General features: G+C 39.7%; 1 protein-coding gene across 2 annotated transcripts in view; it reads left to right on the forward strand.

Annotated features, from left to right (window-relative positions):
* The window catches only part of macrod2 (mono-ADP ribosylhydrolase 2), a 437,400-nt gene that overhangs the window by 265,193 nt on the left and 157,695 nt on the right, over positions 1 to 14,512 (forward strand). For both annotated transcript variants that reach the window (XM_058058340.1, XM_058058339.1), the window contains exon 6: positions 1,074 to 1,195. In XM_058058340.1, coding sequence (XP_057914323.1) covers positions 1,074 to 1,195 — 122 coding nt within the window. The remainder of the gene's footprint in view (positions 1 to 1,073; positions 1,196 to 14,512) is intronic.

The raw sequence follows: 14,512 nt of genomic DNA on the forward strand, positions 1-14,512 counted from the left end.
CCTGAATGTCTGAATCTTTGTGCAATGGGCCCAAGGAGTTTCCAACCAGTAGCTCACTGAAAGGTCAAAGAATATCCCCCCCACTCTTGAGTATTTATATATCTGTTTGGGTTGCTATCACCACAAAATTGCATAACAATAATAATGCACTGTTTAAGTGGCATTCTGCTGTGTAAATAAAATACTATTGAAATGTTGCCAGTCATATTAATAAAACACAAATAGCATACTACCTCTCTTTTCTGATTGTCAAAGTAGCTCTAACAATGATAAAAGTTGGAGTCGGATGAAATGCAAATGAACAAACAGTTTATTGTTGGTGGTGTTTTCATGCAAAATGTGAGTTGTGGATACCAATATTTTGTTCATGTTCTGGCAAAACAAGCTTATCCAGTTTGTTTGGGTTGAAATAAACAATGGGTTGAAATAAACAATGAAAATAAATGTTAAAACAACGAGTAGCTCTTGGCTGTTTTGTAAAAGTAGTCACTCTTGCTTGGTTAATATGGAGGTCACATTACAGTATGTAAATGGCAATTGTTGGTGTTTTATGGAGTTTTATTTTGTAGAGGGCTTTATAGTCAAAATAGGTGAATGCCATTACGTGCGTTGTTTGCTGCCTCGTGCAGAATGCACGTAAGGATTATGGCTGATGATAAAAAGTTTTCCTTTACATTTATTTTTATCTGCACTCTGTAGTATACACTACATAGTTTAGTACTGTCTTATTTTGTCAAGTGTAGTAATGTGTTGTGAGTCAATTTAGCAACATCCATATATTGTTTGCCATGCAGCTGCTGGTCCAGCCTGCCTGCTTTACATAAACGTTTTTCAATGCACTGTATAATACTATACTTTCTTATTCACTAGGTGGCATATATTTCTTGTTAACCTCAACCTCTACCAGGTTGTTGTTCTTGGCATAATGCTGGGTGGTTTGGCAGCCCACTGAGAGATTTTATAGTCACTTAGTCTTACACTGCATGCTGTTTTAGAACTACTGCCAACCATGTAACCTTGCTAGAGGTGGCTGGTGTTTAAACTGGGCTTTTTGTTTTGTCCCTTTCCAACAGTTGTGATTCACACAGTGGGTCCAGTGGCCAGAGGTCATGTGGGCCCCACCGAGACCAACGACCTCACCTCTTGTTACCAGAACTCCCTCAGGCTGGTGAAGGAGTACGGCTTGAGCAGTGTGGTGAGTAGTCCATTTTTTTCAATATAATTATTGACTTTGGGTAAGCCTTCAGTAAAAAAGCAGACTGTTTGAATTTTGTTGGGGGTTTTTTGAGGTACATAAACAAGGATTTAGCATGTTTCACTGAAGATACACTTCTTGAAAGCACCAAATCTTCTTTGTTTTGACAAAAGAAGCAGTAAACAACAAAATGGTCATTTTTTTCCAATGAAAATATTCAACTTACCGCTGTGCAGAAATTAAAGTCTATCTACATACCTTCTTTTAGTATTTTGTATTACTAAAGTTTATCTATTTCAGTGTTTGCAAATGTTTATTTTATTTTTTTTATACTGCCCTGGGTAGTGGGTAAACCATCGCGTTCAACTGTATTTGATTGAGGGCCTGTGTGTGACTGAGTCCAATCTTTTAGGCACACATATTGGGCCACTGGAATAACACGGTAACCAAGGTGGAGGATGAGGCCTTCTAGCGTTCTCTCACATTGCATAAGAGAGAACCATTGGTGTTGCAGCACACCAGCTCACTCTGTCCTTGGTGTTGGATTCCAGCTCCTGGACTACTACTGCAAAGTGTTTCAGGCTGTCTTTGGCACCGTTCTTATGTTGTTTCTTTGGGTGGTCGGTGTTCCTTTGGGTTTCCCAAGAGAGTACACTATAGAGTACTTGGCATGGTAGTCAGATGCTGTCTAGTGTAAATACATGGCCAGTCGAGTGGAGATAGGTCTTAATGATCGTGGCCAATCAGGTGGTTCAATCAGGTTGACTGTTCAGAACCTCCGGGTTTGTCATGTTGTCCTGCCATCTGATTCCCATAAATCAACACAGGGCTGTGATGTGCAAATGCTCAAGCTGCCCATGTTGTTTTCTGTACAGTGGAGCGTCCAAATCTCACAACTATAAAAGGCTGGTGAGTACTGCTTTGCACACCTTGATTTTGGACAGGACACAGGAACAGAGGCGGCCCAGTGTCTGACTTGTTTACTCATTTCTTTGTCGTTAGGACCATCAGATGATATTATACTGGAAAAGGACCCTGGCCTTGCAAATTTGGCCTTGCTGTCGTAGTCTTGAAATCACGGCTTTTGAACAATAACATAATCTATGAGATGCCATTGCTTGGACCTTGGACCAACAAAAGATGGTATTAACGTGACCACATTACGTGGGAAGGCAGCCCCCCAAAGGGCTTGTCTGCTTGAGTATGCCAAGACTGGTCCCGGTGGACTGTGCCGAGGAAACCACTTGTCTGGTTCAACAGACACAGAAGATGCTGTTGGCCATCCACTGTAGCCAAGGTGCTATTGGACTTGGGCTTCTGTGGTTCAGAGGTGCTGCCTATCAACTGTTGGATGCACCCTTGTTATCTTGTACTTAAAGGTGTCTTGGTGATGGTCAGCTGGTTTTGGTGCATAAAGTAAGCAACATCAAACAATTTGTGTTCATTCGTCCAAGCCTGTGTTTATCCAGCACTCCATCCCAGCTCTTGCTGTCATTTCCAACCCTGGTTTTGAGATCATTGAGTATTACAGGCTTGTCACGGGAAGGGAGTGGATTTCATAGTGGATTCAAGGCTAGCATAAAATGCCTCACTGGCATTTTCACTGCAGGTTGGAGTGCAGGCTCTGATGATGTTGATGTGTCTATTCGGAGCAAGTGGGACTCAAATCTTCATCAGTCGCTAACTTTCACCAGTGGGGAGATCAGATTTTTTTTAAGTCCTGTGGTATAGATACGTAGCTGCCCTCAGGTTCTGTGATTGTCCCTAACCATAACCCGAACCCTAACCAGGTTAATGTATCTCGATCTAATACATACATACATACAATCTAATACATTCCATATAGTGAGATTTAATTTTCTCCAACGGTGGTTTTGACCGCTTAAAGGCCCAACTGCCAGCCACAGCCAGTCTGTGGTAGGGGAGGCTTTGTTTGGGTCAACTTTTTCTAGTTTTTTCCCTGATTTAGAAAAGCACTGCTAACCAGTGCTGTCCTAAAGAGGCTGCTTTGTCACCCGGGATGCTTTCAAACTTCCTTTCTGCCCCGGATTTAAAGAACAACCACTAACCCACAGGCTGTCTATGTGCAAGTTTGGACCTACGACTGCTAGTGGTAACCCACTTATTTGTTAGAAGCTAGACGGGTTATGGGATGTTGATAGGCAGCACCTCTCGACCACAGAAGCCCAAGTCCAATAGCACCTTAAGATATAATGACTGGGAACTTTCTTGGCTACAATGGATGACCAACAGCATCTTCTGTGTCTGTTGAACCAGACTAGTGGTTTCCTCGACACAGTCCACCGGGACCAGTATTGTCATACTCAAGCAGACAAGCCCTGTGGGGGGCTGCCTTCCCACGTAATGTGGTCATGCTGATACCATCTTTTGTTGGTCATTGTGTGTGTCATGTGTCATTCTGCACATTTTTTAATTTGCAAAGCCAAATTTAGTAAAACATAAGGGTTAGAGCATAGGCATTTGTCATTCCAAGCATATATTTTATACAACAAAGTCCAAAAAGAATGCAAAAAATAAACATCATTCTAAAGAAATAAAACGGTACTGTATACAAAAAACTGCATATCTCCATATCTTATTTATTTAAAACATTTGAATGTTTTAAACACAATCAACAGCATGTACCATCCCCATTTTATAGATTTACCTGATGCAATGAGGGTAAACAAATCAGTCTCTCAACAAATGGCCACAAATCTCATTTTTAGTCCCTGCCGACGGCCCCCACAACATCATCAGAATCCAATCAATGGAAGTACTTGCCAGAATAGACAGGAGACACTGATAAGTGCCAGTTTCATTAAAGATGATTGTGAGAAGTTCCTACACTGATGAAGAATCATTGTGACCGTAAGAATCACTCCAGGTAGCAATTAAATTGATTTTGAAGCTAAATGACAGAGGGTGTTATCTGTACTTTTGATATCATATCAAAATCAACTGTCTGATGATATTTAAATTCATCGAGCATTGACTTCTTATGATGTACAACACATGAGCCCAATTCCCATTTAACGTTTATATTACATTTCATGACAGTTTCATTACAGATTTAAAGGAAAACTGCACCTTTTTTGAAATTACATCATATGTCATTATGTCATCATCCACAATATTTATGTGAGACATGAAGACTCTCTTTTGTGTGCGTTCTGAAGACATAAAAACAGATAAAAAGAGACATTACTCAAATGTGCACATATGGAAACAGCTTATTTTCCGGCGATAAAGCCTTCCAAAAAGCGCCAATTAGCGTATAACCAAGCTACAGTTATTACTATTAACATTGTTATACTGATGGATCAATGTGTTAATGATGCATTGACACTTAGAAAGAACACACTGACAAGCTTTAACACAGAATCGGCCACAGCACGTCAGCGTCACACTCACAATCAGAAATCACTTCACACTCTTTATTGCTCTATGGTTCTACCATATCTTACTTATTGTGTGGAAATATAACTATAAACTAACTATAACTAATAACGATAAAAGCAATCTTCACTCGCTAAATGTACTGCAAAAAAGGTCAGTAAGGATAATTCATAATGCCGCCTACAGAGAACATACTAACTCCTTATTTCTAAAATCACAAATACTTAAACTTGCTGATATAGTTCATCTTCAAACAGCTAAAATAATGCATAAGGCTAAAAATAACCAATTAGCTAAAAATGTCATCCAATACTTCTCTACAAGAGAGGAGAAATATGATCTCAGAGAAGAACTACATTTGAAACACTTATATGCTAGGACTACGTTAAAAAGCCATAGCATTTCAGTATGTGGAATCAAACTATGGAATGGATTAAGTAAGGACCTCAAACAATGCACAACGATGAGCCAATTCAAGAAACAATACAAGCAGTTGATGTTTGCTAAATACAAGGATGAAGAGTCTTGAACCAGTCATGATGTGCTATACATATCACTATATTGACACTTACTATGGTACCCATTATGTCATTGGATGGTCATATCCCCTCGACTTCGGTACGAGGTACATTATTAAAAAAAAAAAAACCTTAAACTGTATTATGGAAAGCAGGAAGTGAACAAATGTAACAGTTACTGATTGTAAAAGTACCAGATGGAGGGGTAGGATTTAATAAGTTTTGCTTCTTCCTACTCCTTTTGGACATGTGGAACTGTGAACTGATTATGGGATGCACTCAATTGTAATCTGATGCATGTTCAAATGAAATAAAACGATAACCATTACCATTACAAAAAAAAAAGCTTAGGCCATATATTTGAGGTGACACCACTGAATGTACCTGTTACGATATGGAGTTTTTTGGAGACATTGTATGTGGACTTATTATGTGCAGTAATGAGCTGTCTGTTTTTATATATTTAGAATGCACAGAAAAGAGAAAGACATATGTGTTCATGTGTCACATACTAAGGATTGTGCATGATGGGCAAAATAAAAAAAAAATGGCAGACCCATATCTTATCTGATATCACTGTGTTTACATTTACCAAAGACCTGAAACAACTAACTCAGAGGCGCACACACCCAAAATGCATGTAAACAACTAATTTTAAATGTTGGTTATTTATTTTGGGTAGATTTGAAACAATCTGTTTTGTGATAATGTCAGGTTCCCAATGAGAGTATGCATTGGTCCATTTACACTGCATTAACAGATATCCATCTCAGAGGCCTTATAGCGATCTGAGCCCTTTGTGAGCCAAGGGTATTATCATGGAGACTCATTGCACCCCCACCAAACGCTGCACCGATCTTTGCTATTTTTGAAGTTTTACCTAGTGTGTCATATTTCTTCATTTATTTATCTAATGTTACATATATTTTTAAGAACCAAAGTTTGTTTTTACTCGGAACTGTTTGGATCCTGTTTAATGTATTTATACAGCTGCTGTGCATTTAGAATGCCTTGAGTGAAAACAGTGGTGCTCTGTGATTGACTGGCCTTGTACGATGAGTCTAGTCATTACATTGTCTTAGCCACAGACGTTTCCATCTTGCTGCAAGGGCACCCGCATTCATTTTGCCACAAGGAAAAGGGGGAATGGATGTTTCTGTCTTCATGCAGGAATGTGTGCTTGACTGATTCTGGACTGCCTCGGTATGCAAGACTTAACACAAGGGAGAATACTATGATAGATGCATTTTGGTTAGCAATGTCGCTAAGCTCTCCTCTCTGAGTTTGTCGACAATGTTGCACAAATGGGGAGGAGGGGACTAACATTTTTTTGGGAATCTGAGACGGCTTGGCTGCCTAATGGGGATTCCAGGGCATTACAAAGGAATAGGAGAGAAAACATGACCTAACACAAAATAAACTTCAGCATGAAAGATTAAAACGAGGCAGATCTTGGTAGTTAATCCCTGATTCTTTAAGCCCAAAGCTATCCTTCAGGCCGTGAAACAAGTATGGGTACCACAGTTACAATCTTCACATCAAAATCTGCTCTTGACTGTAGCGTGTCAGGACAGACAAGGAAATGCCACTGCTTTTCACAACTGGAAATGGATTTCCTTTACCCCAGGGCAGCTCAGTGTATATAACTACACAATTGCTAGAATCCCCCCAAGACAGAAATTAGTTTGAAGAGTTATTCCTGTCCCAAAGTAATGCCGAAGTTATACGTCTAGTGGGGAAAAACACGGAGAAGTTGTGAATTTTTACGCACCCCCCGGCTCCTTCTGTCAGTCTGTTATTGAGTCATTTTCTTACCACGACTCCTCCAAATGCATAAATATGTCTCTCTTAACTCACCAAGAAGCATTAAGCATGCACAAGAAATAAAATTTCTTATTTTCCCCATCTGAAGATTTCAAAGCCTTAAACAGATGCTAGATATTGACTGAGATGGAAGGCAGCGTTGGAGATTTTGCTTATTTCTAACTACCCCTAGTGCTTTGGACTTTATATTGGTAGGAAGCAATTCCCTGACTTGCTAAGGGATGGCCTTCAGATGAAAAATGACAGCCCCTAGCCAGAGAAACTGACATTTAAACATAACACTACAGTTGAAAGCTATCTGGAACTGTGCAGGCTTTAACACCTTCAATCTGTGTCAGTCTCTGGATGCATATCAGATGGTTGTGTGGCCTGCTGTGTTGTGTGTCTCCGGAAGCATTTGGCTGCAGTGCATGCTGGAGAGCGGTGTATATTTTATGTTCACATTATGTATCTGCACAAACGCACTATACTCTTTTAACCTTGAGGCATAAATATGTGAATGTGTGATAGTGGTGCTCTAGTATGTGCGTTTCTTCAACTGTTATGCTTCAGTTCAGTGCCTTTTCTCCATCGCTGTCGCTGAAAGAGCATCCGGCTGTCACAGCTCCCTGGGCTCTGACTGACCACAGCCCGCAGCCAGCATGTCAGTATTCCCGACTTGGCCCTGCAACATCAAACGGCGGCGTTAGGAGGAGGAGTTGTGCAGCCTGTATGTTGAGTTTGCTGCTCTGGGACGGAATGCACCATGTTATCAAACAGCCCCCTCCTCTGTTCAGTGCTTGTCACTCAACATTGTTTTGCCTGCAAAGGAAGCTGATGTAAAGAAGCACACTGAAAATGCATTTAGATGTATAGATTTTTGGGTGAGTGATTCTAGGCTTCTAATAAAAGCAAAGCCTGGCTGGTCGATAGGAGTGAGAAATCTAGCTGACTATAACTGCCTGAGCCATGACATATTTAAGGCGCCTTATCATGCTTGTTCCAGTGCATATGCCATTTTAATGTGGACTCTGTTTGGAAACAGATGAGGTTTCTGGGGAAAGTCTCAAGTCAGCAGTGAGAAACGAAATTGAACCACAATTAGAAGACACCCGAGGGAAGAAAAAAATGTTTAGTGCAATGAATGAGTTATAGTGTCATGCTCTGTGATATATGCTGATTTTCATCAATTCATCAATTCATTCTCTTACTGAGAAAACTAATGTAACTTGTATTGTCTTTGACAAAACAGCAATTAGCCTTGGTGGGTATATTCTAAAAATGCACTCATATGTGTAGAGTCAGGCCCTTTGGGGGGGCGAGGAGGTGTCCTCCCTGTGGAGCTGGGTCCTGCAGTACATGCAAGTGAGGACACAGCTAATGCAGGTCCCCTGTCTTGGTTAGTTATGGAACGCTGCTCATATTCTCCCCTAGAAGCAAATGTAGCATCTGCCAGGCAGAAACTGACTGACAGTGTGGAGGGGGAGGCCACCATCTGGAAAACATTCTGAGTTTTGACTGTGCTTCGTTTTAAAGACCATATCAACCCACCTCTTTGACTCTGAACTTTAAAATAGAAGAATATTGGATACATCGGTATTTTATTCTAACGTAACCTTGTTTTAGTCTTTGAGGGTATTCAGTTGAAAAGGTCTAACAAGGAGTCTACTCTCAAGGCAAGATTGCATGAAGATTTATTGTTGAGTAATGATCTCGTAGGCTAACCGAGTCTCTTTTTGTCTCTAATTTGATGCCGACAAGCCACAATTTGATGCTTTGTGAAAGTATCTGTCATTAAGCTATTTGTGGCTATGTGCGGTGGGCTGGCAGCTGTCAATGTACACAGTGACAGGATCGCAAACTGTATTCAGGGCCCTTTTCGCTGATTCTCAGGCGGCCCTGGAAGTGTTCTGTACTCATAACATATTGACGTTGAAGAGGTCCAACAGGGAAGCCGCAAATTGCCTGTTGAGAAAAATCTTAAAAGCCAATTGGATTGGAGATGAATGGTGTAGAATGATAGGATTAGCCGCTCCTTTCTGTGGGCTCATTCCAAGGCTATGAGAAGCATTAGCGCCCATTCATTTACCCAGAATGCATTCCTACAAATGTTGAAATATCACACAGTGACACATCCAAAAGCATGCCCTCCATGCCTGAAGATGACAGATGATAGCAACTATGATGCGTACGGTTCAAAGTTAAAAAGAAGTAGCAGATTTTTTTAATGATTTGTCTTGTCTTAATAAAAAAAAATGTGATATAAATGAATAATATAATAATGATACATACAAAAACCTAACTTGTAGATATCCAAACATCTTAATACTTAAATATATATATAGAGGCAATTTCAAAAATAACCACACTGACCAAAACGCTGTACAAATAGCTCGAAGTAATAAAGTAGTTAATAATATTATTACTGTTTCTCATTGAGGTGGAGATCAATTTGCAGACAGCCACTCTTCTATTTCCAATAACACATCATACAAATACATAATAAACAATATCTTCAGCTCAATTATTGAATATTTTGGCTGTCCATCTTTTGTTCTGAAATTTGTGGACTTGATGGTAAACACGTGACACAACCATTAAATGTCCCAAAGGCTACACCATCCCATTTCATGTTGCTCTAGCCATGGCTGGAGGACTATCGTCAGGACCAAGCATTCATCAACCATATAGACTTCTTGGTTTCTTGAAGGATGTAGACCCCGAAATGGGACACATTTAATGTCTGCCGACTCCCTTGGAACATGGAACATTCCCTGATGTGGGAGTAGAAACGTCTTCTGACAAGAGACTTCACCAGATGTTCCCAACAGTCTCTCAGAATGTGTTTGGGCCTGTCTGGTCTGACCAGGATCCTCCCCCACAATCTGAGCCAACTCACACCAGATGTGAGCACCTCTCTTCACCCGAGTGTCGAAGTATGGCTGCAAGTTCGGCGACACGACGACAATGTCGATCATAGAACTGCGATCCAGAGTGACCTAGTGCCAAGTGCGCACACACACCCTTATGCTTGAACACAGTGGTCCTTACAATCTAGTGACAAGCGCAAAAGTCCAATAGCATAGCACCACTCAGTCACTGGCTCAGACCAGGTTAACACACACACACACACTCGACGGTGGAAGGAGACTATCCTCTTGTCCACCAGGTTGAACCCCACTGTGCGGGCACTGAGCCTCGGGCAACAGACTGTCAGTGTCCCCGCCTTCAGCTGCCACACATCTCACTCCGTACCCAACCCCTTTGGCCCCTCCTGTGAGTAGTGAGCCTATGTGTGTGGGGGGGACTTCCAATAGGGAGCCCCATTGCTCCGTATCCGGGCAAAGGAAAATTCAATCACACATCGTTGGGTTCTTTTGAACTACTCTTTGTCTGGTCCCTCCATCAAACATCAACATAATAACTAATTACATGTTGCCACAAATCTGGAAAGCGGTAAGTTAATTTTGTTGAAATAGAATTCTAAATATACTATCATATCATATATAATAAATATAATAATAATAAATATTTTCGTATATCGAGCATAGACAACCTGTTTGACTTTGTAAGTATGTATTTTTTTTTCACCATTATGAGCCATGTAGAAATTATATAAGACCCCTACAGACAAAGTAAGAAGCCATGAAAACTGGCTATTTCCACACAAAATAGGAGGAGAACTTATTTTCATTCTATCATGTCGGACATGCCATGACTGCATGCAGTGTGACGGTATATAATGAAATGTCATGTCTCATCAATACTGACTCTTACAGGCCAGAATACCATGATAATAACTTTTATTTCAAGTTTATTTCATACACCATATATATATGTATATATATATATATATATATATATATATATGTGTATATATATATATATATATATGTGTGTATATATATATATATATATATATATATATATATATATATATATATATATATATATATATATATATATATATATATATATATATATATATATATATATATATACACTGTGATTGGCTGGCGACCGGTCGGGGGTGTACCCCGCCTCTCGCCCGAAGACAGCTGGGATAGGCTCCAGCAACTCCCGCGACCCTCATGAGGAAAAAGCGGTAGAAAATGAATGAATATATATATATATATATATATATATATATATATATATATATATATATATATATATATATATATATATATATATATATATATATATATATATATATATATATATATATATATATATATATATATATATATATATATATATATATATAGTTGTTTTTTTATATAAATTAAATAATGAGGCAACAGTCAGTTTTTGAAGAACCAAGATGGAGTGACGGAGTGATATTTGAACAGCGATGTAGAGAAGTGTGTGACTGTCTGCACACAAAAGATAGATTCTTGTATTTTTTGTGTTAAAGTACAGAAAAAGCCTTTCAATGCAAGCTAATATCTTATTGCATTGTCATTTTGTGGAAACTGGGGCACAACACAATGTGGACAGATACAAGTAGGGAAGTCCATTTATTTTATTTTTTTCACTTTTGTTAACAATTAAACCTTGGTAGAAGTCAGCGCACTGTAGAATCTTTTTCTAGTTGTTTGATAGCATCTCATGAATGATATGCAGTAAATATCTTGAATTGCATGTACTGCATGTTGTGTTGTTACGGAATTAATTGAAGTGAGGACATTGCAAGACGTTGCACCAAGAGTTAACTGCCTGTTAGCAGGGAAGTGATTTCTGTATTTTGCTCTTCTGCTTGTGGGTCATGGCCATCTGCTGCCTCTTTATTATCACGTTGAACTGCAGAAACTACTGCACGACACAATGTGGTTAAACACAAATAGGACACTCCACTTTACTTTACTTTTATCCAACCTTGGCAAAGGTTTGCCCCCTACTGTGTCATATTTTAGTTGTTAAAAACCTCATAACCTCTCCATACGTACACTGATATTTTTATTTTGAAGCCCTAAACTGAATTGACCTCATATGAATAATTTGTTTAGGATATTGGCATACAGAAACAACAACAACAACTTCTGATTGTGTGTTGGTAACAGCCCATACGCCAGGCTATGTCACTGTAGCTCAAACCGGCCTCCACCATACCCAATGCCCGGAGACGTTCATGTGATAGACGTGGCATGATGCCGTTCACTGGACTAACAATGCTGGCCTTTATTAAATAGGCCTCCAAAACCAATCCTCAAATTATGCAGACACCCACTGAGTATTGCGCAATATGTATTTGGTCCAATTTTGCACAGAAACCAACCCATGTGCAATGAACCGTGACAACATGACAACTCATCATCATGCCGACTACGCAAGCACTAAGTCAGTAATAAATCCACAAATAGAAATATGTATACATTTTTCAGTCAAAGTTTCTCTTAAATGTCAGTATAATATGCGCTAAATAACTTCAATTTCAAACATGTGTTGTTTTGCTTCAAATTGAAGCGCTCTGCATTGTCTCTGTCTGTGTGATTATTTATGTCTTGATACAAACTATCATATCAAACATGGCAACTCAGGTTTCAAGCTTCTCTTTTTCTGTGCTGTCTCCCCAAGCGATTAATTAATTTGTGAACATATTCAGCAAAAACTTTCCATCTTTCTTATCATCTTTCTTAAAACTGGAACTGTCTAAGAATAAAAGCTGCTTGAAATGTATCACCAAAACACGGAGACAAATATTTGGCCTCTGATCACAGTAAAGTAATCTGTACAATTAATTAGTGTAGAGAAAAATGTTAACACAAAGCAGAACACGTCCTAGATTGCCTTATTTGTCGTTTGCATTATTGTCCTCCGACACCGTCCCGAGCCTAAATTGTTTTCTTAATTATAAACATTACAATGACTTCATTATCCGTGATATGTGACACCGGACTGAATAATGTTGTTTGTGATTGAATAGATCCGTATTGTGATTAACTCCTAATGTTTTGTACTTACAGTATGTCAACAGGGTGGAAAGTATTGTGTCATTTTAACCGCTGCATCCATCCATGAAAGTCCATAGCTGAACAAAAGGTCTAATTTAGAAGAAATTAACAGGATGTCATCTGTCAGCACCGAGCTGGTTGAGTTAGCTGAGTGGTTATTAACTAGTCCACTGTGAAGCCAATCAGCCATTGCTTTGACCCACTTCCTCATACAGTACCTGAATGCATCGGCAGGTTAATTAGACTGAAGCTTTCAAAAGGTCACTCCGCCATTTAAATTAGTCATTGCTATTTGTCTGATCTGAATCAGGAGCAACAATGGGCCAATTAGATCCAATTACACTGATAGTAGTTGTAGTGGCCTGTCAGTGCACGTTAACGAGCATGGGAGCACCAATTACCCCACCAACCTTATTCAGAAAGACTCGACCACGACGACAGCAGCACCAGGAGGATGAGCTGTAGCTGCACATCCGGTTGAAGGAAGTGGTTGAGCCACGTCGTATCATTCCTTGACATTCCTTTCACTCCAAAGAGGACTGCAGTACTTTTATATGAGGTGAAATATTAGGATATGTAAAATGTGACATTTCCACACACCTCAGGAGGGGTAATCATAGTTGATGGGGATCGAAAAGGTAATCTCCTGAGTCTCTGTGTGGAGTGGACTTGTGTGAGCATGCCAGAGCCTTGATTACAAGCCCAGGAAGCAGAGCAATCACCAGTAAAATGAGATCTGCCTCCAACAAAGGCTACTCCGCCTGCATACTCCGCAAGGGGAAATAGTAGCATTCCCGTTTTAGACTAATGGGCTGTGACAATAATAAAGGCGCTTCAAATAATTTAACTACCAAAGCACAGTCAAGCAGAGGAAGACCCAGGTTCAGGACTCAAACTTCTTTCACTAAATTGTTCTTTTTTCCTCTGCTGCCAGCTGTGCAAAGCTCCTGGAGACAGTGTTGTGAATTTCTATAAGGCTCATATCCCTCAGTGGTGCCATCTGAGAATTCAACCGACACCTCGCACCCAACTGAGGGACCATCAGAGGAAGTTGTTGATTAAACAGATGCCATGTCTTCCGTACACCGCGAGACAAGAACCACACAACATGCATGCATTAATTATACCTGAAGAATGCAGAGACACAACAGAACAAAATACATTTCTATCTTTGTCTCAGTTTCACAGCAGGAAGGAGAAAGGCATGATTTCTTTCCCCTACTTTGACTTCTTAGGATTGAAGATGGAGGATCCCATGAGAGGATGTTTACATCATTATTTGTAATTGCCATGCAAAGTCATTACAGCCCAAAGTGCCTGCAATTGTCTGTCAATGAAAGCACAGTTTGCATCCAGTACAGTAGAACCTCCAATGTGGACAGCGCCAAAGTTTCAAATCTAAAATGACCTCAAAATAATGAGGAAATAACAATAATCCATCCATGCGCGGGTATGCTGGAGCCTATCCCAGTTGTCTTTGGCAAGAGGGGGGTACACCCTCACAGGGCACATATAGACAAACAACCATTCAGACTCACATTCATACCTAAGGACAATTTGGAGTCTCCAAAAAATAACAATAATAATAACAAAATCCCTTTGTGTGTTTGTATGTTTTTTTTTGATACACGACACAACACATA

This window comes from Doryrhamphus excisus, chromosome 20 (assembly GCF_030265055.1).
Source record: "Doryrhamphus excisus isolate RoL2022-K1 chromosome 20, RoL_Dexc_1.0, whole genome shotgun sequence".
Taxonomy (NCBI): Eukaryota; Metazoa; Chordata; class Actinopteri; order Syngnathiformes; family Syngnathidae; genus Doryrhamphus; species Doryrhamphus excisus.